Source organism: Podarcis melisellensis (assembly GCF_964234715.1).
Source record: "Podarcis melisellensis genome assembly, chromosome: 7".
In the NCBI taxonomy this organism is placed as follows: Eukaryota; Metazoa; Chordata; class Lepidosauria; order Squamata; family Lacertidae; genus Podarcis; species Podarcis melisellensis.
The window spans coordinates 36,461,503-36,488,451 of NC_138539.1; the positions used below are offsets into that span (position 1 = coordinate 36,461,503).

The 26,949-nt window shown below is 38.2% G+C and overlaps 1 protein-coding gene across 3 annotated transcripts in view; it reads left to right on the forward strand.

Moving 5' to 3' along the window:
* TOX (thymocyte selection associated high mobility group box) overlaps positions 1 to 26,949 on the forward strand; it is a 188,217-nt gene that overhangs the window by 77,049 nt on the left and 84,219 nt on the right. For all 3 annotated transcript variants that reach the window (XM_081917547.1, XM_081917548.1, XM_081917549.1), the window contains exon 2: positions 24,314 to 24,379. In XM_081917547.1, the coding sequence (XP_081773673.1) occupies positions 24,314 to 24,379 (66 nt within the window). The remainder of the gene's footprint in view (positions 1 to 24,313; positions 24,380 to 26,949) is intronic.

Consider the following 26,949-nt stretch of genomic DNA (forward strand, 5'->3'; position numbering starts at 1 on the left):
AAGATCCCCCTTTTGGCTTCGGTGATATGGTCCAAAGGAAAGCAGAACAATACATTTTGCACAGCTTGGCTGCAGGAGTTGCCAGAAGGAGGCATACAAGATGTCATCCAGCCATCTTAGGGACTCCATTCCTTACTGTGTAGGGCTTACTCCTCAGCCTTTTGTTCTCCAGAAGCTGTCCTACAAGACATAGATTTTTCCTCACGATTTACTCATGCCTAAATAAATAAATTGAAATTGAAATTTGTGGGCCCACAGTATTAAGCACACAATACCTATTTTTATTGAGTGCAAATGTAGCTAACGTTCTGTCAGTTTATATTTGATGCACAACACTCTTGCATGTCATGGCCTGCCATAACGGGAATGTTTAATGATTTGCTGTTGCTGTGTCCAAGCAACACATTTTTAGGCCTCACATCTGTCAGTAGGCATGCTACTGCAAGTCCCTTAGCCCTGTAGAATTGGTATAAAGCTAGAATAATGAAGGCTACCCTGCAGAAGGCTTCGATAGTTTCCACCAACCTATGCATAAATCCATCAATGGCCCCTATGACGTTGGACTCAATCTTCTTTTAGATCTGCCCACTTTAGGGGCATGACACTACAAATAGGGAGCATTATAAAGAAATATCCTGTATGCACAGTCAGAATTGCTGGAATTGCCCTATTTCCAGTACAGAGCCCACATCATTTTTCAAAACTGGCAAGTGCTTTTCAAGAGCAGCTCACTCCAATGAGCACAAAGTAGAACAAGTGTCTTATCTTATGCTGGTTTTCTTCTGTTCTTTTAAAATTTCTTTCACATGTTTGCATCTGAGAAATGGCCATATCACAAGGTATAGAAGGCTCATCTATGTGACAGAGAAAAGGGGGATGAGGAGTCACCACTCCCATCTCTCAGATGCACACATGTGAAAGAATACAAAAATGTTCCCTAGCTATAGAATAAATAGTGCTCTAGACCTTTCATAGATGTTGATTACATTACTTGTTAGTAAAAGCTGCACATTCCTGGGATTATGTGAATGTTTGTGAATTGTTTATGGGGATGGAACATGGTTCAATGGTAGAACATCTGCTTTGTCTGTAGGAGGCTCCAGATTCCGCCTTTGGTATCTATAGTTGTTTTTTTAAAAAATGAAATATTTCTGATAAAGACCCTGGAGAGCTACTGCCAATCAAAATAGACTATTCTGGGCAAGATAGACAAATAGCTTGACTTAGAAGAAGGAGAGTTCATTTGTAATTTAAATTAAATGTGGCTCTACAGCCCAAAAGGAGGCCATAAGCTAAAACAGCATTACCAATTCACACCCATTGTTGTCCGAATTCTGCTCCAGAATTTGTTGGCAAATTCTGGATATGAGTAAGCACTACTAGAATATTGCTGTCAGTTGAGCCCTTCTGTTCTTTTGGGAGTCTGAAGTTTTAGAGGGTTGATGTACTCTGTTGGATAGATCTCTCTCCCCCCCCCCTTTCTATTAACTTGTCCAGTCACATTAGATACAAGTTACATTGCTTGCCATTATCACATCCCCATCATCTTGCTCAGTTGATGAGGTCTCTTGAAGGCAGCACATTCATTACTGAGGAGCTAAAAATAATCCTCTTGGATTTTGTGTGGTTAGCCTAAACTCTGTCGTTGAATGTGTTTGATCTAGGTGGTTTTCTTCTGCGCTTGTAAAGCCGTTGGCTCCCTAACCCTTGAAGAGAGTTGGCTGTTATCAAACCCATGATCTTGTAACTGGTTTCCCTTCTCCTGACGTCTCTAGAGAACTGTCAGAAGCTTGATCCATTTGAAGGGAAGGTACCGTCTTTCTTTCCATTCTGTATCAATATGCTTTGACATTTGTATTTTGTTATAAAACACACACATACACAAATAACCCCCTGGTACCATACCAATTGCTACTTCAGCAATGTTGATAGTCCTCCTTGTTGATGCAGTAAGCTATGTTGTAAATGTAGCAGGATTTCAACAGAATTATAAGCAATCATTAAGATAGAAATAGGGAAAGAATGTAAGTAGAAGAGAGTTGTGTTTATTTATGAGCTTTACACTTGAGGGACAAAAATGGGCAGGACAGCAAATTCTTGGAAAATTGTCATTCACAGATGCAGACTGATATATTCTGTAAGATTTACATATAGCAATCTACCAGGACACATGTCTTGTTCTTACATGTGTATGTGGTAGATATTTTTTGGTGGTGTTAGCTACGTTAAACACAGGAGAGAGCTCCCATTCCCTCCAATATATAAATCAGTACTTAATTTGTTCTGGAGGTCCGTTCTTAACCTGAAACCGTTCTTAACCTGAAGCGCCACTTTAGCTAATGTGCTGCCGCGCCGCTGGAGCACGATTTCTGTTCTCACCCTGAAGCAAAGTTCTTAACCTGAGGTGCTATTTCTAGGTTAGTGGCTATTTCTGGGCTAGTGGTTATTTCTGTTCTCATCCTGAAGCAAAGTTCTTAACCCAAGGTACTATTTCTGGGTTAGTGGAGTCTGTAACCTGAAGCGTATGTAACCTGAAGCGTATGTAACCCGAGGTACCACTGTAGGGGACTTTTACACCTATTCTTAGCAGGTTTAGTGCTTTTAGTTGCACTGAGCTTTTCCTGTTAATTTATACACTGTGGAACAAAAAGATGTGGAGAAACTTTGATCAAAGCATGAATGACTCCCAATTCAGTGATGAAAATGGAAAGCCCGACAGATGAAGATGCATGTTTGTCAGGTTAAGGGAAATGGATAGCATGTAAAAATCAGCTGTTTTTGTATGTGAATATTCAAATGTATTAATATCTATTATTCAAACCCATAGTTAAATAATCTGTTTTTCACTTCTTTTATCCTTCAATCTTGATTTCCTGAAGTTCATCAGAAGCATCTGTCAACTGACAGGCACAAAGCACTATAAGAATATAATTTACCATGAGTTTTAATTACTAGTTGATTGTTCTTGTAATAGTCAATTAATTTAGCTATCATATTTGAGATATAAAATGAGTTTCTTCTCAGCTTTCTGTACTGAATTAAATGTGTGTTTTAATTTTCATTCTGCTCCTATATTGTAGATTTAGAGTTTACTGGCCTCTGGCTGAGACAGTTTAATTACCTCTAATATTTAATTTTTTCAGCATGAAAATAAACTTTCTAGACACCTGCGGCATTGTTTTAATGCATGAAAACTTGAAAGCCAATCTGAATAGGTCTAGATCTATGGTGCAGCCACTGTAGAAAATAATAAATAACATGGCATAAATTTTAATTCTGATCCTTATCATGCAGGGAGAGCTAATTTTGAATTAAACTTGAGTGGAAACAATTTATGAATCACATTGGTACAGTTTTAATGTGTCCCTATTCTTGGAGATTATTTGATTTTAGCTCAACTGGTTGAGCAGGTTAAAAGCAGTAGCATTTGGATAGCCTAATTGCTTTACATTTACAATACAGTAGTTTGTGCGTTACATCGTTCGTCTTTAGAAATAACATAATATGGAGGCTTTGGTTGCTTTGCTTTTATTAGCATTGTTCTCTGCTTTCAGAAAGGCAACTTCCATATTGCTTTATGCACTACAATAAAAGTGTGTTTGTGCCTCCTCTTTTCATTTGGAGGTGCCATTCACTGACCAGTAGAAGAGACCTCTTTAGAATGCTTTCCTGTCTATAAATAATGGGGTGGCGGACAAGCTTATTATCTCTCTGAGAAACAAGTTCTTTAAGGATGTGCTTTTATCAGGAATGAAGAAACTCTGCTGGATTTGTCAATCTTAATTCAGGAGCTGCTTTTTTTCTGTTAAGAAAGTAGATCATTTGCTGTAAGCCAGTCATCATGAGTAGCTGTGGGGATTTTTAAGAGTTGAACTAAGCAATTGAATGTAGAACATTACAAGGGTTTGGGTGTGTGGGTGTTTTCCAGGTGATCATTATGCCTTAATGGCTTAATGCATCATTTGTAGTATGGTCACTTGTGTTTGGTCATGTTTCAGTGGAACATGAATGACACAAAACTGGTACATTTCTGGGTGCTGATTTATTACATCTGAATTTAACTGATTAATAGGTGAAATTGATCCAGAGAAAGTAGAATAGATTGGATTGTAGATTTCTTATTCCACAGAACCCAATAGCAGACCTCTGAAATCCTTATAACCTCACAACTACTGAAAGATGAACCCCTAAGTGACAAAATGGGAATAGGTTACTTTTAAAATAGATTACAAGCAGGTGTTCCATTTTTCATTTGGTTTAGCTGGATATGTTTTTTTCTTACTAAGTTTTTGTTAAAATTGTTTACAAACTCCTCAGTTATTTTAATTTGTATTCATTTAGTATTATAAGAATGTATTACATTCTGCATTTCACTGTCTCATCTGCTATATATGCATTTGTACATTTATTGTTGTTGTTTAGTCATTCAGTCGTGTCCAACTTTTTGTGATACCATGGACCAGAGCATGCCAGGCACTTCTGTCTTCCACTGCCTGCCCTTCCTCAAAATTTGAGGCTACAATGTTATATACATTTACCTGGCTGGGACAACCCAGTCAGATGGGCAGCATATAATATAATATATATATATATATTATTTAGTCCTGTTGAATTTAATGAGACTTCTAAGGATACATACCTATGATTGTATATGTTATAGTTGTATAACAACCTGTTGATTAGGTTGAGAGATAATGGTTTTTGAAGATCATGCATCATGCTTCACAGATGTGAAGCTTTGAACCTAACTGCCTCACATCCAATCTAGCCCCAGCTCTTCACACTGCATGAAAGAGAAGGCAAGAAATATCCTTTGAAGTGGACAAGGTGAGAAGAACCACTTGTGATACCATTCTGTCTTGGAAATGGGCATGAGAAATATGACTTTGTTAGTGGCTTTGTATACTGTATATCACTAGGTCCCTGTAGTTCTGGTATTGAAAATGTGGGATACTTTGCATTTCTTTGTAGGATGGATTCAGAAAGTGGTTGTCTGGGTGACCTCTCTGCAGTCTGCTCCAGAAGTGTGAGAGAACCTTTGGAAATTTTTGTCAATCTTAATTCAGGAGCAGCTTTCTGTTCATAGAAGCCTTTGCTTGAATCACAGCCTTTTATCACTGGAGGGACACAACTCGCTACAGCCCAGTGGGCTTTATCACCATTTATATTCTAGTGTCTTATCAGGGATGTCAACTTGAATAAAATATTGTGGGGGCCCTGGTCAGACGCACCCTGCATAATTGACCACATGACACAGTGCACACAAATACCATTTGAATGGCAATGGCCCGACCCCTCAAATATTTTATAGTGGGGGTTGAAGCCCCCACAGCACCTAGGAGTTGGCTCCTATCTGTCTTACAGTGACTTATGGTGCTAGAAATAGATGTAAAACATTTGTCCTTTTTGTATGGAAGGTATGTTATGTCTATTTAAAAATTAATAATACATGGCTTATGATTATGATATGGAATATAGGTTGACATATATTTTATTGGCAGTTCATACTACTATAATGCATGGTGTCATAAGAATTAAATTATATGAGAAAAGACCTATCTGCTTCTTATATCTGTTTTTTACAAAGTGAGTCACTTGAACTGAAACGGCATTAAACCAGTTGACAACGTGTATTCAAACATATCATTGTGGCGAAATCAATTTGGAACTTTAGTGCTGAGAATTCTGATGGGAATTTTGCTGTCTTGTATTCAGAATATAAGTGTAATATATATGTCATGGTAATTTGAGTTGACCTTTTCAATAAGTTTAGAATGTAAAAATTAACATTAATTTATGGTTTACAGATCTAGGATTAGGTTTGTTAGGGTGTCCTTGTAACAGTTTTTTTTTATAAAAACACGTTTAAGTTTTATGTGTGTGTGAAAACAATAAAAAGTTACTTTGATTTCTTCCGCTCAAACTTCTGTTTCCTGAGGTTTCCTTCCATGTTTCCTGTAACCATTTTTATTTTAACTTCTTGCACTTTTATACCTGTCACATTTCAGCCTTTTATGTTCTGTTTGGAAACAAGTCTTTCTAAATAAGCTACAAGCTAGTTTCTTGAGCAGACCAGAAAGATAGCCTGAGGTTGTCCTGAGAGTTTTCATTTTATCATTGTTCAGAAACAGCAAGGCCTGCCAGGTACAACTAGTGTAACAAGCACTCCAGCATCTCCATCATGCAGTAAGCTGCTTCTAGCAAACAGATCCTGTACAGTGAAAACATTGGTGGAAGAGCACAGATTCTGTAAATCATGTTCCTTTCAATGATTACAATTTCAAAGTGCATTAACCCTCCTTAAGGCTCCAGGCACCACTTTAGTAAATACTAGTGATGTGTACAGCTGTTCAGGCAAGCTTTATGAAAATACATTTGTTGATGCAAGATAAATACACACAGATAAATGTACATGGACACATACCTGACTGCAGGATGTAAATATGTATCAGAGGTATCAATTACTTTCCCGTTTCTATGTGTATTTACAGCTTGTAAAAAAAGAGAGAGAAAATTTCATTTGCATATATACAATGGGTGAATTTTTAAATCAGCTTTGATACATTCCATATTAAAATAATAAATCCATCAGCTATGTAAAGCAGCCTTTCCCAACCTGGTGCCCTCCAGATGTTTTATACTGCAACACCCATCAGTTCCAGTCAGCATGGGAATGATGGGAGTTGCAGTTGAAACCATCAGAGGATACCACATGGGGGAACAGTAGAGTAGAGAAAGTAGAGCAGGTTATGTGGAAGCTTCAAATAATTGCATGAATTCAGGTTTTGTTTAAGTAATCAGGTTTTTATGAAGTGCAATTTGGCATCTGAGTTTTTCATAGCCTGGATTATATTTGTTTCTATTTTTTAAAGTGCCTTTCCTGTTGGGTTTTTCATTTTTGTACTTCCATGCCAGCACTTTGAAGGCTTTAACATTTATGTGAGTTTATTCAGAAAAAACTAGACTTCCTTTCTGCTTGAGGAGCTAAGTGATTTACTCTGTTTTTGAGCTTCAGGGCCAATGCTTAATTTTCTTTTTATCGCATTCTTAGTTCTGTATGAAGCAATTTCCTTTAGCTTCACTGCACCAAAATTCTTTGGGTTTATGCTATTCACATTTTGCATTGGTTTTAGGATTCAGTTTGGGTTCTGCTATAGTGGACCCAATTTTACCTTAGTTTGTGCATAGAAAATGATAGTGAAAGGGTACAAATTTGAAATCCTAGAGTCAGGGATCTCCCTGTCCAAGGCATTAAACAAGGAAAAGGGTCTCCCGTGTCCCAGGTATCAAAGAGCAAAGCATCCTTCAAAGATCTGAATATGCAACAGCATCGTGCACAGCATAGGCTTAAGCAAAGGAGTTTATCCAGTTACTGCTGGGGGGTGGTGTGAAACATTTGTGCTTTCATAAGATTCTATCCCATATTTCTTTCTATGAAGAGAAGAAAAAGTTAGATGAGTAAGTGTCCTTTCTTAGAGCTTACAATTCCTAGCAAGAACGTCAGAAGAGCCCTGGTGGATCAGGCCAGTGGTCCATCTATCTAGTCCAGTATCCTGTTCTTCCAGTGGCCAACCAGATGTTGATGGGAAGCTCTCAAGAGCTGAAGGATTTGACCTTGTCTTATAAACCGAGTATTACTTACAAGAAGATGTAGCAGTGCTTTACCAGTCTGAGTGCCATAGAAATAAAGGGATCACTGCAGAACTTAGTGCTACAGTGCAATGGTACTAAAGCACAGTTAGTTGCTGCAGTGGTTTCCTGCTGAACTTTGAAGAGGAACACTGTAGCTTTAGTGTTCAGATTCAGAGCTGGCAGCAAATCTGACCCCTGCAATATTTCTGTTCAGGGTTTTTTCTCCCTGTTCATCATAGCACAGTCCTGTAAACTTAGGAACAAAGGCTGCTGCCTTATGCTAAGTTAGACCTTTCTATTTCAAAGCCTATATTGACTGGTGGCACCTCTCTGGAATTTCAGACAGGAGTTTTTCCCAGCCCTACACATGGGTGGCGCTGTGGTCTAAACCACAGAGCCTAGGGCTTGCCGATCAGGAGGCCTGCAGTTCGAATCCCCACGTTGGGGTGAGCTCCCGTTGTTTGGTCCCTGCTCCTGCCCACCTAGCAGTTCGAAAGCACGTCAAGTGCAAGTTGATAAATAGGTACCGCTCCGGCAGGAAGGTAAACGGTGTTTCCGTGCGCTGCTCTGGTTTGCCAGAAGCGGCTTAGTCATGCTGGCCACATGACCCGGAAACTGTCTGTGGACAAACGCCGGCTCCCTTGGCCTATAGAGCAAGATGAGCACGCAACTCCAGAGTTGTCCGCAACTGGACCTAACAGTCAGGGGGTACCTTTACCTTTACACCAGGGATTGAACCTGAGACCTACATGTAAGACTTTACCACTGAGCTACAGGCCTTCTCCCCAAATAGTAGCTTGCATTATACCAATTGAGACCATTTGTCCATCCAGCTCAATATTTTCTCCACTGATTGGCAGCAACTTTCCAGGGTTTCCTACCTGGAGATGCTAGGAATCAAAATTAGGACCTTCTGCACATAAAGGAGATAATCAGTCTTCCTTGCCTGCTGTGTGCTTTATGGAATAGGTCTGAAGGAAAGTCAGTGTGGATACTGGTAGTTCAGCAGACACTGTAAACTGGGACTTTCATAGGTTTTGACAGAGTTGTTCACCAAAGGCTCCTGAACTTAGCAATCATGGGATAAGAGGCAGATCTTACGCATTTGTAACTGGTAAAACAGCAGGAAGCAGAGAGTAGGAATTAAATAGACAGTTGTCATAATGAAGGACTGTAAGAAGTGGGTTCCCCCAAGGATCTGTATTGGGCTTTGTGCTTTTAAACACATTCATGAACAATCTAGAGCATTTGTGGCTAATCTGAAGCACAACTTACATCATCCATGCTAGCTGGAGCTGATGGAGGTTTCCTCTGAGATTTCTATGGTTTTTGCATTGGATTCCCTCTAAAAATTGCATACAACTGCAGAAACCACCTCCATATCTTTATGAATCTAATCAATTTGACCTAAATTGATGAGACTACATGCCTGTGACTGTGTGGTTGCAAAGATTTTGCAGTCGGTAGGTTTTGTGTGTAGTACTATGGTTCTGGTGTGTGTGATTCTATGATGGCAGGGTGCCCATGACAGTTTCTCAAGTTTTTTGTTTGTTTTAAAATTGTCATAGACCCCACCCCCCATCTAATGACTGTACCATACTGTTATATTCAATAATTAAAGGAATAGGCATTATGTATGTCATCCACTAGGTGGCTTCCTCTGTCAGTATTGTAGTTCTGGCAACATTTTTGCTTCAAAAATCAGTCTGTGCATGCACTACCATATTTTGCCAGAAGTTGCTGCCACAGACTTCAATGGGGCAGGAAAATCTTAATAATGTTCAAACAACTGCTCAGATCTTTACTAAACCAATGAAGAATTGCCTTACTTTCAAAGACTGAACGAAGAATTACATCAGTAGTTTCTCTCATAATTAAAAATAAATATGCAATTTGCCAGTTTAAAAAAATGAGTAAACTGGGAGCCAACATGTCAGTTTTAAGCACTATTTAACTTGTTCTATCTATGTTAACTTTTATTGGATGGGTTTGAAATCTGGCACATTCATGGACCCTGTCAGGTACACGTCTGTAAAGTTTTAAGTTAGCTCAATGGGTGCCATTTTTATAATCTATAGAATTTTGAAGCTTATTATGGTAGGTTTTTGTTTTTGTTTTGTTACTTGTGCATACTAAAAGAGCATTGTTTTTATTTGTTTCTGTGTTATGTATTTTTGTGTTTTTATTTTTTAAACCGCTTTGTGAGCCTCGGGAGAAGGGTTGTATAGAAACATAATTAATGAATAATACTTTGTCCCTTTGGTATTCAACTCAGTCTTTAAGTGTGTATTATTCCCATACTTTAATGAGGAAAAAGCTCATAAATATATAGACCAGCCATGTGTACATCTTGTTCAGGGGGCAAAATGCTATCATTCTTGATACTATGATCAGATGGTTCTTGGTGCTCCTGTTCAGCTGGGACGATCCTGAGGGGTCGTCCTGCAAGGATATAGAAGTCAGGTCTTTGCTGTGAGTTTGTGCCTTATCCACCTTCCTCCAAATGTGCTAAGAGAGCAAAAAGCCGCCTCCTAGTTGACTCTTGCTAAGCGTTTTGTTTTGGCAATGACTGCCAAGCAAGCTTTACAGATGCCTCCTGGAAAAAATCCTCATGTCTGCTGCTCGGACATTGTTTTGATGGTCAGGGGGTAAAGCCTTGAGACAGGATGACTTTGCCAGTTTCTGGAAATTGTGCTCAGGTCCTGCTTTTGGACTTTACACAGACATCTGGTTGGCCACTGCGAACAGGATGCTGGACTAAATGGCCTGATCCAGGAGAGCTCTTTATACATTCCTATGTTCTTGTGCAACACTTTCCTGTGGGCTTCCTTCTAGGTCTTCACTCACCTCTCTTCACACTCAGAGCTCCGTATGAACCATTTATTGGTTAATAAGTTGTCTGACAAGGTAGCCACTTTGTACCTAATTGCTCAGTTTATTTATGTATTATTGATGAGCTCAGTCTTGAACTCCATGTTCCTTGGAGGCTGCTTGATAAATCTGTCAGCTAATCCTGTGTAAGACACAGAATTTCCTGCTGTAGCATAATACATGACATTGCTTTTACTTTGTATTCCTGAAAGAAACCTGGTTGCGCATTTTCAGTGGGCTGTGTCTGGCAGCATGAAATAAAATCAGATACATAATTCACACTGCTTTCTGCATTACCTAGAGTTCCACTGTGATGCCCTGTAATGTGGTGAATATCTGTTTAGCTTTTAAAATCAGTATTCTGGCTGTTCTGGCTTGTAAAGGGTCACCCTACTGAAAACTATTTAAGTAAGGTAAAGGAAACAGGTGTTTTTAGCCTGGAAGAAAGAAGGCAGTTTGAGTATCCAGAGGGTTCTTATGAAGAAGGACAAGGTGACAGTTTATCACAGTATCTGAGGAAATGAAGATTAGAGGGCTCAATCTGTAACAAAGAAAATTTAGGTTAGCTCTCAAAATATAAATAATGGACATTAGTCTAAAATAAGTTACCAATAAAGTTGTGAATTATCTTTCTGGGATGTTTCTAAGGCAGAATTAGGTAGTGAACTGCCTCTGGTAGGCTTAAGTAGGGAACCCTTCCTAAATTTTCCAAGTTTTATGACTTCAAACTGAAGACACATTGCCAAATGTGTAAGCCCCATTTACTTAAGAGACTGTACTGAAGTAGCACACGATGGACTCTGTTCTTACCTATCTGTGAAGTCTGTCTCACACAACTTGATGGGTGTTTGTAAGTGGAACTACACCTTGCTGGGAGCCACAGCCTCACATCTTCTCCAATAAAACCAGTAAAAAAAGAGTGTGTGACTTAACTGTCTTAACTGTAGTGAGAGGGGGACTTGAGAGGGGGAGAAGGAGATCCTTTGAGGTCTTCAGAAGAGGACCCGGCTTTAGATTCCCCTATGGAACTGTGTAAGATTTATGGTGGTATATGGTAGAGCTTTCTTGGTGGTGGATAGAGCTGGGTCATATCTGGTTTCCAACATCACAATATATCACCAGCTAAACATAATGATACACCAATATACACAATATCTGAAATAAGGATGGAGCTATGTAGAGGCATTGGCTGGCTTCACAGTTTTTCCCACATTGTGATTTTTGCATAGCACTCTCACACATCATGATTCATGATGTGTTGCCAGGTCAAAATTTATGAAACCAACATCACGATATGGACTTGAAACTGGTTTCGGACGATATATTGATATATCACCCAGCCCTGGTGTGGGGCTGATGTACATCTGTTTTCTGTGAAAAAGTCACATCAAGCCCTGTTGATGGATAGTGACACCAATTGATATTTAGTGTAAACCATTTTGTTTATTCAGACCTTTAGTAATATTTAAGTTATAAATATTTCACTGACCTGTCACTGTTACATGTTCCACAAAATGGTATGACCACAGTTTACAGAACATCAAAAAGCAAGGTCCAAAAGAGAGAGGAAAGAACAGGGAAACTGAACTCTTCACGTATACTTGTCACATGAGCAGTCTTTGCCAGGCTTGGTTCAGAGATAAACGTGACTTCTGAACTACTGTTTCCTAGATAGAACCATGCAGGTTCTGTAGTTTTTTGTATGGAGGTCAAGTACTTATATATTCTAATTCTGTGAATTTCAAAATGTGTATTGTTTTCGGAAATATATTTCCCTTGCACTTGAAGGTCACATTGAATGAAGCTGTGGGACAATGCTAGAGAACAGTGTCTTATTTTTCTAGGTGAAGTAATCACATCCTCTGGGAAAATAGGGGAAAAAAAGACTTTGCACCATTCTTGGTTCATAACTGAGGATGAGAAATGCTTTCCAAAGGAAAATAAGCCAGAATATGAACTTTTCTTGCTGTGGCCTTGTTAGGCTGCTACCCTGCATATTGGCCAGTCTGCAAGAAATCCTACTCATTGTGGCTAACTCAAGTGTCTGAAAAACCCAAAGTTAGGAAACTAGATACATGTATGTGGTTAAGTTTTAATTAGTGAGATGGATTCTGTGTTACTAACTATCCACATAGATACTGGGGAAAGCAGGTCATTTGAACTGTATCCTTCCTCAGCCTTTTCTCATTTCTCATCCTCTAACAAAAACAAATTCGCTTTCATGATGAGTCAGTTAAAGATATTAATGGAACGCCAAATTCAAGGAATCTACCCAAGAGAGGGTGCATTCAGACAGGATTATTGCATTAGTTTTCCAGGTTATAACGGTAGTGCTGCTGCACAATTTATATATTGTGTTAATGGTTGCTTGATGATACTGTAGCTTTTTAATCAATATATCACTGCGTTTATTACATTTTAAATGGCAGGGGGGAGTGGATTAGAAAGTGACAGTTCAGCTTCTGCTAAAATAAATAAGTGTGTAAAATTTACTAGACATCTAGGTGCATGTTGTGCAAACGTTGTACAAATTCACAGTTAAAGGAAAGAAGCTAACTCTGTTAATGAAGGATGTTGGACAAGCTAATGTCCCACATGAAGACTCTGCTAGACACCTATCCTAAACTATTGAACAAGCTTGTTCTTCTTTTAATGAGGTTCCAGATTTGCATACTTATTCAGGAAAGTGGAGTGGTTTGGGGATGTTCTGTAGATTATATTCTCCTTCTCACATGTCAGATAATCTGACATGCTTTATACCATGTCTGGTTATTTGTCCATCTATCCCAGTACCATCTACTCAAACTGGCAGCAGCTCTCAAGAGTCTCAGGCAGAGTTCCTTCTCATTACCCAATCATCATTTATTTATTCTTAACTTGAGATGCCAGAGATTCAGCCTTGGATCTTCTGCATGTGCACTGCTACTACGTTATGGCCGTTTCCAAATCAATATGAATATAATCAGCAGATGGCACAGAAACCTGAAACTCTGGATTAAAATGACAGAAGTGATATATGGATAATTGGCAAAGTAAAGCTTTGTGCTTACACACACACACACACACACACACACACACACGGTTATTGACTCTGTTGAAATACTTAGACTTTTGTGGGGATGAGATACAATGAGAGTTCTTGATGCTAAACTTGAACACTTTGGTTAGTGGAGAGGTGCTTGCAGTGTTTTTTTTAAAATCTAAATGATTCAGAATGCCTTGACCTGGAAAAAGTGAAATGCTGCAGTTAAAATGGCCCCCTGTTGTTGGTCAGGACACAGCAGCTTAATCTGTTGCTTCTGCTTTACCCCCCATATTGCTTGCAGATGTGTAAGACAAAATTAGGCCACTGTGGGATTTCTGTCTTTTTCTGAGTTGTTCCTAGTGCATGTAGTACAGTAGTCTGAAAGAGGTTCCTAGCGAAGCCCCACAAATGTAGGTCTTCAATAAATCCTATTAATTCAATATACAGAAGGGAAAGATCTTGTAAAGGCAAAAGCAGTGAATAATCTGGCTGGTTTAACACAGACTTGGCTCTGGCATGGGGGAACTTGGGCAGGCTGCCCTTGATGACGGCACCCAGGTGCCGTCCATAACTTAGGCCTCCCCCTACTTGCATACTTGTGAGTTGACTTTATCCAATGGCGGTGGTCCATTGCAGAATGACCACTGCTAGATAGGTATATCTGCTTGCAAGCTAGTGCAGCTGGGAAGCTAATGGCTGTCTCTACCACAAAGCTCAATGTTCTGCAAGCTGGCTTTTTTTTTTTTGCTGTAATGGGCCTCTGCTTCTGGGTGAATAGGAGGTTGGTGGCTGCCTCTGCCCCTCTCTGTCACCCACATTTTTTCCTGTGTGGTGATATCTCCCACAAAAGGAGCTATTATAAGAAAATAACAAGTTGCTCCAAGATGCAGAGCATTTAATTAATCCATCACTGACTTATCAAAATACATATTTTGATATTTGCTTGAAGTGCATATCCACTTTCCCCACCATGTACAGTGGACGCTTGGGTTGCGAATGTGATCTGTACGGGATGCACATTAGCAACCTGCAGCGTTCGCAACCCGGGTCTGCGCATGCGCGGGTTGCACTTCCGCGCTTCTGTGCCTGCGCGACTGCCAAAACCCGGAAGTAACCCGTTCCGGTACTTCCAGTGGTCCGCAACCCAAAAAAATGCAACCTGAAGTGGCTGTAACCCGAGGTATGACTGTATTCTAAATGGTTCACAACTGGGGGAAGGGGATAATACTAGAATCATCACTGTGATTATTTTTCTAAGATACTAAGATAAATGAAAGAACAAATACTGTATATGACCCTATTGAAAGCCATGCCCCTGAATGGAAATCCCAGATGCCAGATGGAAAACACACACACACAAAAAGAAACCCAGAAGCTTCCCCATTCCTTCCAAATAGACAAGCAAAGATGAATTCTTGCTCAGCTCCAGAATGAGGTTGTTCCATAGCAGAAAAGGTTCTCCTTCCAGCAGCCGATTGTCATTACACAGATGGATGGTACCATGAAGCAGGTCCTAGTTTTACAAGCAAAGATGGAAGAACAATCCTTGTCATTTATTTTCAGAACTTACAGACCTAAAAAAGCTGCTCATTTAAAATGCAGTAGTTTCTCTTCCCGTGAATTCTGTTTTTAAATGAATGATCATATTTATTGCTCTAAGATGTTTACAACAAGGTGCTTTTGGGATTCTACAAAACTAATCTATCCTTGAAAGGTTGAGCACATCTGCCAGAATTGGGAGGCAGCTTCAGTGTTGCCTGTCCTCTTCAGATGTGTCTGATTGCTTTCATCTCTATATTCAATAAACAGTTTATTCAGTGTTTCAGGATTTCAGTGGTCTTTTTAAAAATGCATTTAACCCACAAGGTCAAAGGAAGATGAAATCCCACAGAGAGGGTGCATAGTTCACCTCTGCATGCCCACAGCCTTACACTAAGCAATATGGTAGCCCACCCTGTGGTGTCTGATATATTCACCATGTCTCTGTCTGGACTCTCCTTCTCCTCCACTTAGTTTGATCCTGCTTTTGCTAGCCTGCTGTGCTCAGTGCTGCATCTTCATTCACTGCAGAGAGAGATGACAATAATTTTGAGACTCAGCCAGGCACTGACACATGCAGCTCAAGGCAGAAAGCTAAACAGACTTACAACCTCTCTTAAAGTGTTGCATTAACTTCTGTCAGAGGTACAAGAAATGAATGAAATGGAGGCTTGACCTCTGTTCTATGGCTTCAAAATTCATTCTGCTTGTATTGCACATTTAACCAAAAACATTCATCTCCTCTATATTTCCACAGGTACTATAAGAACAAATTAAGTGAGAAGTAAACACTCATAATTTTAATAATATTTATGTTTCTTAAGGATTGTTTTCACCACCAGTGCTATAATATGATCTTTGTGGTTGACTGGAAGCAGCTTCTATGGTATTTTCCATATAACTGGCACCAATGGTGAAATCCCACTGGTGATCACTTTCAGTTTAGGAGATGATTCTTCTTTTTTGTGCTATGTATAATCAAGTGATTAAATTGCAAGGCAAAAAGGAATGTTGGTATGATTTTAATATTGAATCAGGATTCATTTTTCTGCTTGTTTTTAATTAATGCACATACATGATCATACATAATGGTAATCTGTAAGAAAAAATATGTAAATCGTATGCTCTGTATATAATTTGTATTTGCTCAGAAGTCTAGATCTTTAATTTTAAAAAGCAACAACAATAAAAATGGAAGTATGGCGGAGCAATAGTATCGATAGTCCATAAATTGGATCATGTTGTTTAGATCTGGAGAATTTTGACAGCATTACAACAATTTACTTAATGATCAAAATGTATATGTGCTTTTAAACTCATGTAAAACTATTAAATATACATCTTTATTTTTGTGGAGCAGCTGAACATGAGATTGGGTTCTTAATCTGCATATTATTTTTCACAAGCATGCTCCTGAGAAAGGAGTGAGAAAGGAAAAAACTGTTTGTTCTGGAGTCATTTTCTGAACTTTTAAAAATTGATAAATGCTGAAGGCAAAAGGGGGAAAAAGGAAAAAAAGATCCCAATCACACATGCCACAGTCATGAGACATGGGAAACACAGCAGTCATGGCTTATTTATTTATTACCGGTAATTGCATCTATGTCTCACCTTTCCTTCAGGGAGCTGAAGGTGGTGAACATATTTCTCCCCCACTTCAGTTCATCCTCACAACAGCAGTACCATGAGGTAGGCTAAGGTGTGTTATAGGAGAAGAGCATTCCATGAATAGAAGGGGAATGGAGTCTACATTACTGGCCTTGCCCATGGCATAATGTGTCTCTCCACACAATGAGCACAGGTACCTGAACTTTGCATGATCAGGGTTCCATACGGCACAAAAGCCAAGCACATAGAGTTGTATACAGTGGCACTTCTCCTTTAAGATGAACCCTAGGAGATGATATAGATAGATGATAGATGATAGATAGATAGATTAGATAGATAGATAGATAGATAGATAGATAGATAGATAGATGATAGATAGATAGATAGATGATAGATAGATGATAGATAGATGATAGATAGATAGATGATAGATAGATAGATAGATAGATGATAGATAGAAAAATATAGATGATAGAGATGATAGATATAGATAGATAGATAGATAGATAGATAGATAGATAGAGATAGATAGATAGATAGATAGATAGATAGATAGATAGATAGATAGATGATAGATAGATGATAGATAGATAGATGATAGATAGATAGATGATAGATAGATAGATGATAGATAGATAGATAGATAGATAGATAGATAGATAGATAGATAGATAGATGATAGATAGATAGATAGATGATAGATAGATAGATAGATAGATAGATAGATAGATAGATAGATAGATAGATATAGATGATAGATAGATAGTTGTATTGCCAGAAACAAGGGCTCGTGCCTTTTAGGGTTTTTTGTTTGTTTTGTTTACCTTCACTTGGAAATTTCATACTGCTGTGTAAATCACATGAAGTATTGCCAAGTTAGGAGAAGATTCTGTTTCAGTTTTATAATGACATATCATTTACAGAGCCGTTCTGTTTTTAGCTATAATGGTTTCTGTAACAAGATCAATTTTTCCCCTTTAGCCTAATCAGTAGATGATTTACTTCTGTAATCTACCTTTGCTTCATCCATATTTTTCCATTTCTGACTAGCAAACCCTAGAAATTGCTCTTTCTGGATCTGGGCTTTGGGTTTGTTTTTTAAATGACTGCACTTTGAAAGCTTTTTTGGGATTAGTGTTTTACAGGAAAATATAGGTTAAAAACATTAGTAACCCTCCCCAAACACATTAAAATACAGAGGATCACTAAGTGGTTATGGTTCATATTCTCTCTCTCTCTCTGTATGTGTGTGTGTGTGTGTGTGTGTGTTGTGTTTGAATTTTGTAATGCTGTGCTTCCTAACAAATTACACCATAGAGCAAAATCTTTCTGTTTTTTTTAAAAGAAAATTATATGCAGCTAATAAATCAAATTATAATATTAGCTAGAAGGCCAAAAAATGTAGTTATATCTAAAACTTGTGAAAATGGCTACTTTTAGTCAGCATAAGCAATCAAAATGTGCTGACTGTTTAGAATTCTTAAGCCATTTAAAGAAGAATATCCTAGCAGGAATAAAATAAAAGGAAAAGAATAATGTTCCAGGAAATAGGTTTATTTGAGTTGCTTGCTCTATGCAGAATGGAAGTTGATCACTTATTGTTGAGAAGAAAATGTGACCTTTTAGGAGAACCTGTGCGCTTGGGGCCATTTGTCACATCAATATTAATCACTTGACAATACTGTATGTGCAAAGGAGAGCCAGTTCATACCCTTATGTCTCTTTAAGAATTTTTAACTCTCCACAAAGACCCTTTCATGATAGCAAAGCAAGTCAGATGCTAAATTTTGCTTGAATACACAAGAAAATAGTTAATCCTACCTAACAGGAACTCAGGCGGAGAACCTTCCCAATTCACACCTCTCTTGTCCTACTTCCAGTGAATAGGAACACACATATAAAATTGGGGTTGCTTCCATATCTTCTTAGCCCATTAGTTCCAGCAGGGAACTAGCTGACATCTAGGGTCCCACACTGCATAAAGAACAGGAGGATCCTCAAAGACACAGGGCTCCCTTAACACATTTTTAAGTAAGTGAAGTAAGAGATATTACCATTTCAAAAGAAGCCCCCTTCCCTTGTTAAGCTCGGGGTCTAAAATAACATAAGAATACCACTGTATTTGTGGTATATGTGTGGACAGCCAAATGAGATGTCATCCACTATAGCTTTGTTCACAGTGAAATTGCATCAAATAAATTGCCAGTTTCTCTTGTGGGAAGACCTTCTTGCAGCACCTGTTGGTTCCATCACGATCATTGTGAGGAGTCTCACTTATAGGCCATTCCAGTCTTAAGTGTCTGAACCCAGGTAGAACATATCTCAACCCAGCTGGATCTCATGTGCACCTTCCCTTAATTCTTCTACTGCTTATGTTTTCCACATCGATATTTCTTGTGTCACAGGACGTATTCAGGTTTATCTCCCCCTCCCATTCTTAATACCATTCACAAACCTTTGAATTCCTGCTGCTGTATTATAACATTCTTCCGCAGAGATGTGAAAGCCATCACAGTTGATGTTTCTTTCTGACAATAATCCTGCAATTACCCTTACAGTAGTACCTTGGGTTACAGACGCTTCAGGTTACAGACGCCACTAACCCAGAAATAGTACCTCGGGTTAAGAACTTTACTTCAAGATAAGAACAGAAATCATGCGGCAGTGGCAGGGTGGCAGTGAGAGGCCCCATTAGCTAAAGTGGTACTTCAGGTTAAGAGCAGTTTCAGGTTAAGAACGGACCTCCAGAATGAATTAAGTTCTTAACCCGAGTTACCACTGTATTTATTTTCCTTTTACCTTACTCAACTTATGGAACTACACAGCCCTTGTCATAGCATCCTAGAAACTATCTCCATCCCATCTATCACAGTGCTGAGAAACATCTGTTTAATGAACCTGACATCCCCTATACCCTTGGTAACAATTTATTTGTTTGTTGATGCAGGAGTTGAGTCTATGAAAGTTAATGTTGGCTTTGCTCTCCCATTTGGCACTGCAACCAAGGGTAATATATTATTTATTAACTTTATTTAATCACTTCTTAGTGAAAAAAGTCTCAAAGTTTCTTATAACAAGTTGAGAATGCAAAGATTCCATAACATAGCCAAAAGCAATGAAAGCATGCATGATGCTAGAAGTGTTCATCCAGCAGTAATCAAGAATAAGAAAAATACCAACTAAAGGAACATCAAGAATAGCCCCCCCACACACACCAAAAAACAACAACAACCCACAAACCACACAAAGATCCAGATGCCTGGGTAAACAACAATATTTTTGCTTGGTGCTGTAAAGCTGAGAACGTTGATGCTAAGTGAACCTCCTTTTGGAGAGCATTCTACAACTGGGCTGCTGCCACTAAAAAGGCATTTTGTACATTTTCGGACTGCAAGGTCTTTGGTAGGATACTTGCCTCCTTTAAGTAATGTTTGTGTTGGGTAAGTACTAGTCTGCCTATGTTGGTCAGCCAAAGGACACAAGGGTATATTCAACAGTTGGGACTTGCATAATATAGACTGTAAACATCCCTGCTTTAATTATCTGTCCAGAACATAAATACTTTGTTTGGTGACCTAGTAACAAGCATGTAATACAAATGGGCACACTTACAGTAGTTTTCACTGAGGTTTTTCAGATCTCTTAGCTGGCGGTGAATGTAGAGCATTGATACAGAATATTGCATATTGCAGTTTGGCAAAACGGTCAGCAGCCCAAATTGAGCGTTTTAGACCTTTTTATCAAGGAAGTGAAATAAAATTAACTGATGGGGAAGAAATAGCAGAAACTTTTTGGGGAAACAGCTCTGGTGCAGATCCTGAAAACTTGAGCTGGTGGAACCATTAGAAGGCAAGATTGTACAAAGTATCAGAATTTCACTTACCATAGCAATCAAAATCCCTAAATTTTATCCACACTTTTTTTTTAACCTCCAACTGGAAAAATGCTACAGCTATTTGTTAAGTGTTATTCTGCTCATAATGTTCTTTCTTTGTATCAGTCTTGGTTTTACACTTTATTTTCTGTTGCTCTCCATGGATGGTCTCCCACTGTAATAGTTCCTACACCTGATTTTCTTCTGCTTGACTGTATTATATGAAGCTTTAGTATATGCAGACCTTTCATGTCCTTCACATTCTAGCTTGACATTTCTTCTATTAAGTCTTTGAGATGTAGCATTCTAGCTGACCAGGTACATTCAGATTGCTCAATAAATATATATATAGCTCAGTTTGGATTTTAGTTCTCAGACACACTATTTTTGAAAACAGATAAGGATTCTTGCCATTAGTAGTGCTTCTCTCACTAGCTGGTTTTTCTTAATTAATTAATTTTATTTTTAGTTGTTTTCAGAGGGGATAATAGTCTTCTAAAGACTTGTACACATCAACAATGCACAATCTAATTAAGTCATTGATTACATGGTACTAAATTGTCTTTAATTCAAATACCTTGGTTTGACAGCCTGTTTTGGGCCACAATTCTCAACACAGTTACCTGAACTAAATGGGACATGCTTCTGAGTAGGCATGTATAGGAGGAATATCCTGTTAATGCATGTCTGCTTGGATGTTCCACAGTACTTAAAGGGTCTTACAGCCAGGTTACATGACACATTCATCATATAATTTGCCCTTGACTACAATTGTTTTCTTTTAAGAGATTGCCATGTCAAATTCAGACTGAAAACCTAGCATTTGGGGAGCGAGGGTAGGGAGGCTTTAATTATTCTCCCCCGGAGTGCTTCCAATCAGGATCGTGCACCTACACACCAACAATTTGGGTTGGCAAAATTGTCCCATCAGAGTAAAAGGAAGCTTTCCTGACACAAACAAATTGCAGGCGTTGAGGAGGTGCAGTTCAGATCCCCTCATGCTAATGACCTGATTCAACTCACTAGCAGTGGTGGGGTGGAGTCACCTTCCTGACATTGGCAGGGCTGGACACAGCAAGATGAGGACTACATGAGTGTAATGGCAGGAATCTCAGCAGTGGTAAACCTGTGCACAGAGATAGCCATAACCTCACCACCATCCTGCCCTAGGTCCATCCAGCTAAGCAGCAGTGACTCTGGTGTCAGGAGGGCAGCTCTGAAGCTCCACTTCCCATGTGCCAGCATGCTGGCAATTTGTGAAGGATGAGGTTTGCACCATGATAAAAATCAATTAGTGTGCATAAGATTTTAATCAAAGTTGCAGGCACAACCACCCACTCCTATGCCACATTAAATATTTAGTGATTTCAGCAGAAAGGGTTGACTATTTTCTGCCATACAAATTTCAAGTAAAAGTCCTACTTCAATGTTAGGGTACAGTGTTAACTGCATAGTACTTTTTTCATTTACAAGGTGTATAGAATCCTTTATTCGTTTCAAGTCATACTAGGAATCATGCTACAGATTCCTGATAGTCTTCTTCCCCTTCTTGTTGGTTTCACCCAACTGCTCATGCAGTACCAATTTAATGTGAAAAGAAAATTTGTCAGAAGTAATTTATCATGTTTGAAGTATCATATTAATTTTCATATAACAATGGGTTTCAACTAGCATTAGCATGGCACTTGGAAGCCCAGATATATAAGCTTGGGCTAAGTATCATATAGCTAAAGAAAGCGTAGTCAAACCAGTTAAGCCAGAGGACTATAAATATTCTTGGATTGACATCAGTCTGGCTGATGAGTTGATTCTAGTAAATTAACAGTACAGTCCCATACTGAGAGGTAGATTCCATTAAATCCAATGGAATAGTTTTTGGCTTAAGAATGTCACATAAGAATCTGAATTTGAACATTTATATATGGGCATACTTCAGGCTTGTTAGATCTAGTTTGGGGTTGTTGTTTTTAGAAATCCAGGATCTACCAACCAGAGTGTGGTGCAAAAGACATATAGCTAGAAGTGAAGAACTAGGTGCCTCTGAGCACATTCCAAATCCAGGGATTATTATTTTATTCAGTATTGGAACTGAATTCACAGCTTTCTCACACAAAAGTTCTCTCCTGGCTACCTTCATTTCAACAGCCTAGATTAGGTAGGAAAAAGACATTGTTGCTTTTGTTAAACAATTGTGAGTCAGAAAACCTCACTCCAGAGTCAGTGGACTTTCTCTGGGCTGTCTAGGGCTGTGTTTTGTAGTAGGCAGTTTGTCGTCTTGTAGGTACAGCAGATTAAAATGATTTTACTTTCTCCTACTGCAAATGGTTTTCAGGAAAGGTGTGAGTGAACAAGGATGGCGAGGAAGCTGGGAAAGAGTTCAATTTTAACTCCTGTCATTTTAATTCTTGTCAAGGATTATAACAGGGCAATCCTATACATGTCTACACAGAAGCAAATCCCATTGAGTCCAGTTGTGTTTCCCAGGTCAGTGGGTATAAGATTGCAATCTAAAAAGGCTAGCTTTGCACAAGTCAAACACTGGATACAACAAGCCAGAGAGGCTTCCAAAAAACAAAACAAAAAAAACTGGTTTAATTAAAACTGTAATCCTACCCACATTCACCTGGAACTGTGCTCCATTCAACTCAATGGAGCTTAATGCTAATTAGACTGTATAGGATTGCATTGTTTAGTACTCTAAAATAACATGATACAGGAAAGTGATTTGGTACAAAAGGTAGGTTTTGTAACTTGAATGCTGTTGGGATAAAATCCTGGCTCCTTGTTATATACTTAAAAAACAAAACAAAAACTTCATTAATTCCTTGCTCTAACTTTATATGATCTCTTACACCTGTGAGTAAATTGCACAAAATATACCCAACAATACCGTGGAGAAACAATTTTAACAAGTATAGTACAATTCTCAGGATTTGTCTCTTAATCTTCTTCTAAAGTTAAGTAGGAAAACAATGAGAATTACATGCACATTTAGATGCATACTTAAGAGTGGAATATGAAGTATGAAATAAACAACACTTGGCGATAAAAGGTGTCTTCATTTCATAGTTCTGTGTACTTGATGGTATTTATATAATAGGTTATGTAATGTTACACTGACAAAGAGATTTATCATACAACTGTATTGAATAACATGAAATGTATATCTTTTCTATCAGTTTGGGGATGGTAATTTCAGTTAAGGTAGCAGAGAGTAATTTATTTTCACTCTATCAAGTCAACTGTTGCCTTAACATGTCTTTGTTTAGCTACATATATTTACCACCTCTAATTTCTAAAGCTTTTTCCTTTTTTAAAATGGGTATTTAATAAATATTTAACTGATTATAAGTTGTTATTTATCAGTACTGAAACATATATTCTGTAAAGAGCCATTTTTAAACTTTTCCATTATCCTGGTTTTCTTGTAAAAAAAAAAATTCGATTCACTACCGCTTACATGGTGCACAAAATGAGCCATTTTGTTTTAAAACAGATTGCAGATGAAAGGAAACCATTCATTGCCTGCTGTAATTACTAGAGCACTAATTACTCCTAATCACTGGCATCCAGGGTCAATAAGGATGACAACAGGAACATCAAAGACAAGACGTGCACTTGCAGTTACACATCTTTTAAACCAGGCTATAATTTTTTAATAGCGACCGTTTGTCACTTGACGCTAGAAGCATTCGAAGTTGCTAATTTTTAATCCACAGATAGATAGATAAATAAATGTATATTTATTTCTTTTTCATTTGCAGTTTGACGGTGAGAACATGTATATGAGTATGTCAGAGCCGAGCCAGGAGTACGTGCCAGCCAGCCAGGTGGGTTAATTAATCTTCTCTGCCTTGTTTCAAATTGTAATTAAACAAATTCAAAGAGTTGCATTGCAAATGAGTGGCACTATCAGTAACTGCTGCAATCAGAAATAATCATAATTTATAAACAAAGCATTTAAGCCTTGTTTCCAGCTAATGAGATAGCACTGATAAAACGCCAGAATTGGCAGTTGTTGAAGACACTACCTCGTTTGCTCTCCAGAATGCAAGCAGCTGTTTTGCCAGCATGATCATTCCCAAGCAGTTGTTTTACCTTTAGGAAATCCTCTTTACAGGTGCATGCTATTTGTTTATCTGACTACAGACAACTTCATCATTATAAGCCAAAGGTGCCACAAATTGCTTAACTTATCACGTTCAGGTCTGTTTGGTCTAAAGAACTGGTGTATTCAATTGCAAGGGCACCCTATTACCCCTAATAAATTCTAACCCACCACATGGCCTGTTTAGACCTTCAGAGTTACAAAACAGACCAGACAATAAAATACTAAAAAGCAAACAAAAGTTCATGCTGAATCAGGTCTGGCTAGTCCAGACATTTGTTTCTGATGCTGGCAGGTAATAATCCATAGTATGTTACAACTTTCTCATATATATACACACACATACCGTATATATTACCACACACCCACATACCCTTCATTCTGTAATTAAACAAACTTTAACATGACTGGGACATGATGTTAAATATTTTCTTTTTTAAAGCTGTGTTTAAAAAGAGAGTGTTCCCAGAAGATTACGGTACTTCCCAGTTGCCTGCTGAATTCATTTTAGAGTGCCTTTTGGAACTTCTATGATTGAACTTGCTTGGCTAAGACTGCTATAAACTCTGCACGTAGTTTTGAATAGAACTGTTTGATTAAAATTTGGGGGTGGGATATTCTTCTTTAACCTTTACATCCAAAAAACTGTCTTGACAAGTTTAGCAGTACTGTGTTAGATTAAAGCAACCAGGCATCATCTTGTTCATGCCTTAAGGGCTTTGAAGCACAAGGGCTAATTGAATTTGTTTGAAACTGTAGAAGTACAAACTCTCTGAATGATTGCTGTTACAAAGCAGCTGCTACCTTTCAGAGAATCATTATGTCTGTCTTAAATAGTTTTGAACAAAGAATGTACCTCCACATTTTCCAACTGAGCCATTTTCCTTCTGCTGATATGTCTATACTATGCATATTAAAACACCAGGTATCACTTCCTTGGGATATTTTAAGGTATTTTTAGAAGTTGGTTACACATTTTATGCCATAGGACCATCTCAAGTATTTACCAAAAGGATGCTAAAATGCCCTTTATTGGTTGTAGGATTAATCTATATTTATGATTTTACTCAGAGTAGATCCATTGAAACTAGTAGACTTGAGGTTGTCATGTGCATTGTTTTCAGCAGGTATACTCTGAAAATGACTTGATGTTATCTACAGCCTATACTTTTAAACTTTAAATACATGTATTCAAAATGCGACAAGAAAGGAAAATTCCACAGATGAAAAATGTTCATGCTGCTTCTCATGAATTTATACTTCACAACGAGAAATAAGATGAATGTACTAAGAAAGCTGAACTTCAAATTCCTTATGTTCACTAGAATGTGTTCATATTCATGGAGGCATCTTAGGGCCTTACTCTAAGGCTTTAAAAGTCAATTCATCACCTTTAGGCTAACATAAGTAAAAACTCAACTGTCAATCAGGAAAAAAGTATAACATCAAACATCTGCATAGCTTGGTAATCCAAGACAACTTGCCTCACAGCATCACTTGACAATTATCATTTCTGTTCAATTTTCAAATCAGTACATGCTTTGGGACTTATGTACTAAGTTGCTAAGTAGCAACATATGGCTCACTACAGTTCCTGTGATGTTGCTGCAAGCAAACAGCATAATTCCAGACTTGAAATGATTTCCATAGAAAGCCGTTCTTGGAAATGAGCCAGAAGTATAACTATACCATAAAAAATAATGATATTCTTTTAGTTTGTCCCAAAAGACTGTTTGATGCTGCTAAGCTTGTGTATATTTTATATATGTAAATATTGTATTCTTGGTGACAAATATCTGGTGTAATGTTATGCATCCCAGGCAGCTTTTAAAATATTCTCGACGCTCAGATATTCATTATCACACAGTAAATGATGACGTTTTCATTAATAATTGAACTTCAGTGTGATGATATTTAAAATAGCATGGAATGTGCACCCATTAGGGACTCTTTTGCCTTGCCTCATGGCAATCTTCCATGGTCATCTGTGTGCATCTCCTGATAGTATTTTCCATGTGACATATCATGGAACTTCTTAGAGTTGAGTATTTTCTAGAAACTTGAAAAGATTACCATAGTATTTTATCAAGAGTCCCTTGGTTGTGATTATGGAATAATCACCCTGGAGAACACATCAGACATGATGCCCTACGGAATGGGCATTTCCTGTTTCCATAAGTATCTAAGATCTAGTGCTTTAACATATAATGATGGTTATATTTGAGATTATGAATTAATTTCCACCAATTCCAGCCTCTAAATCAGTGAAACACATCTGAAAGGCTCTATAAT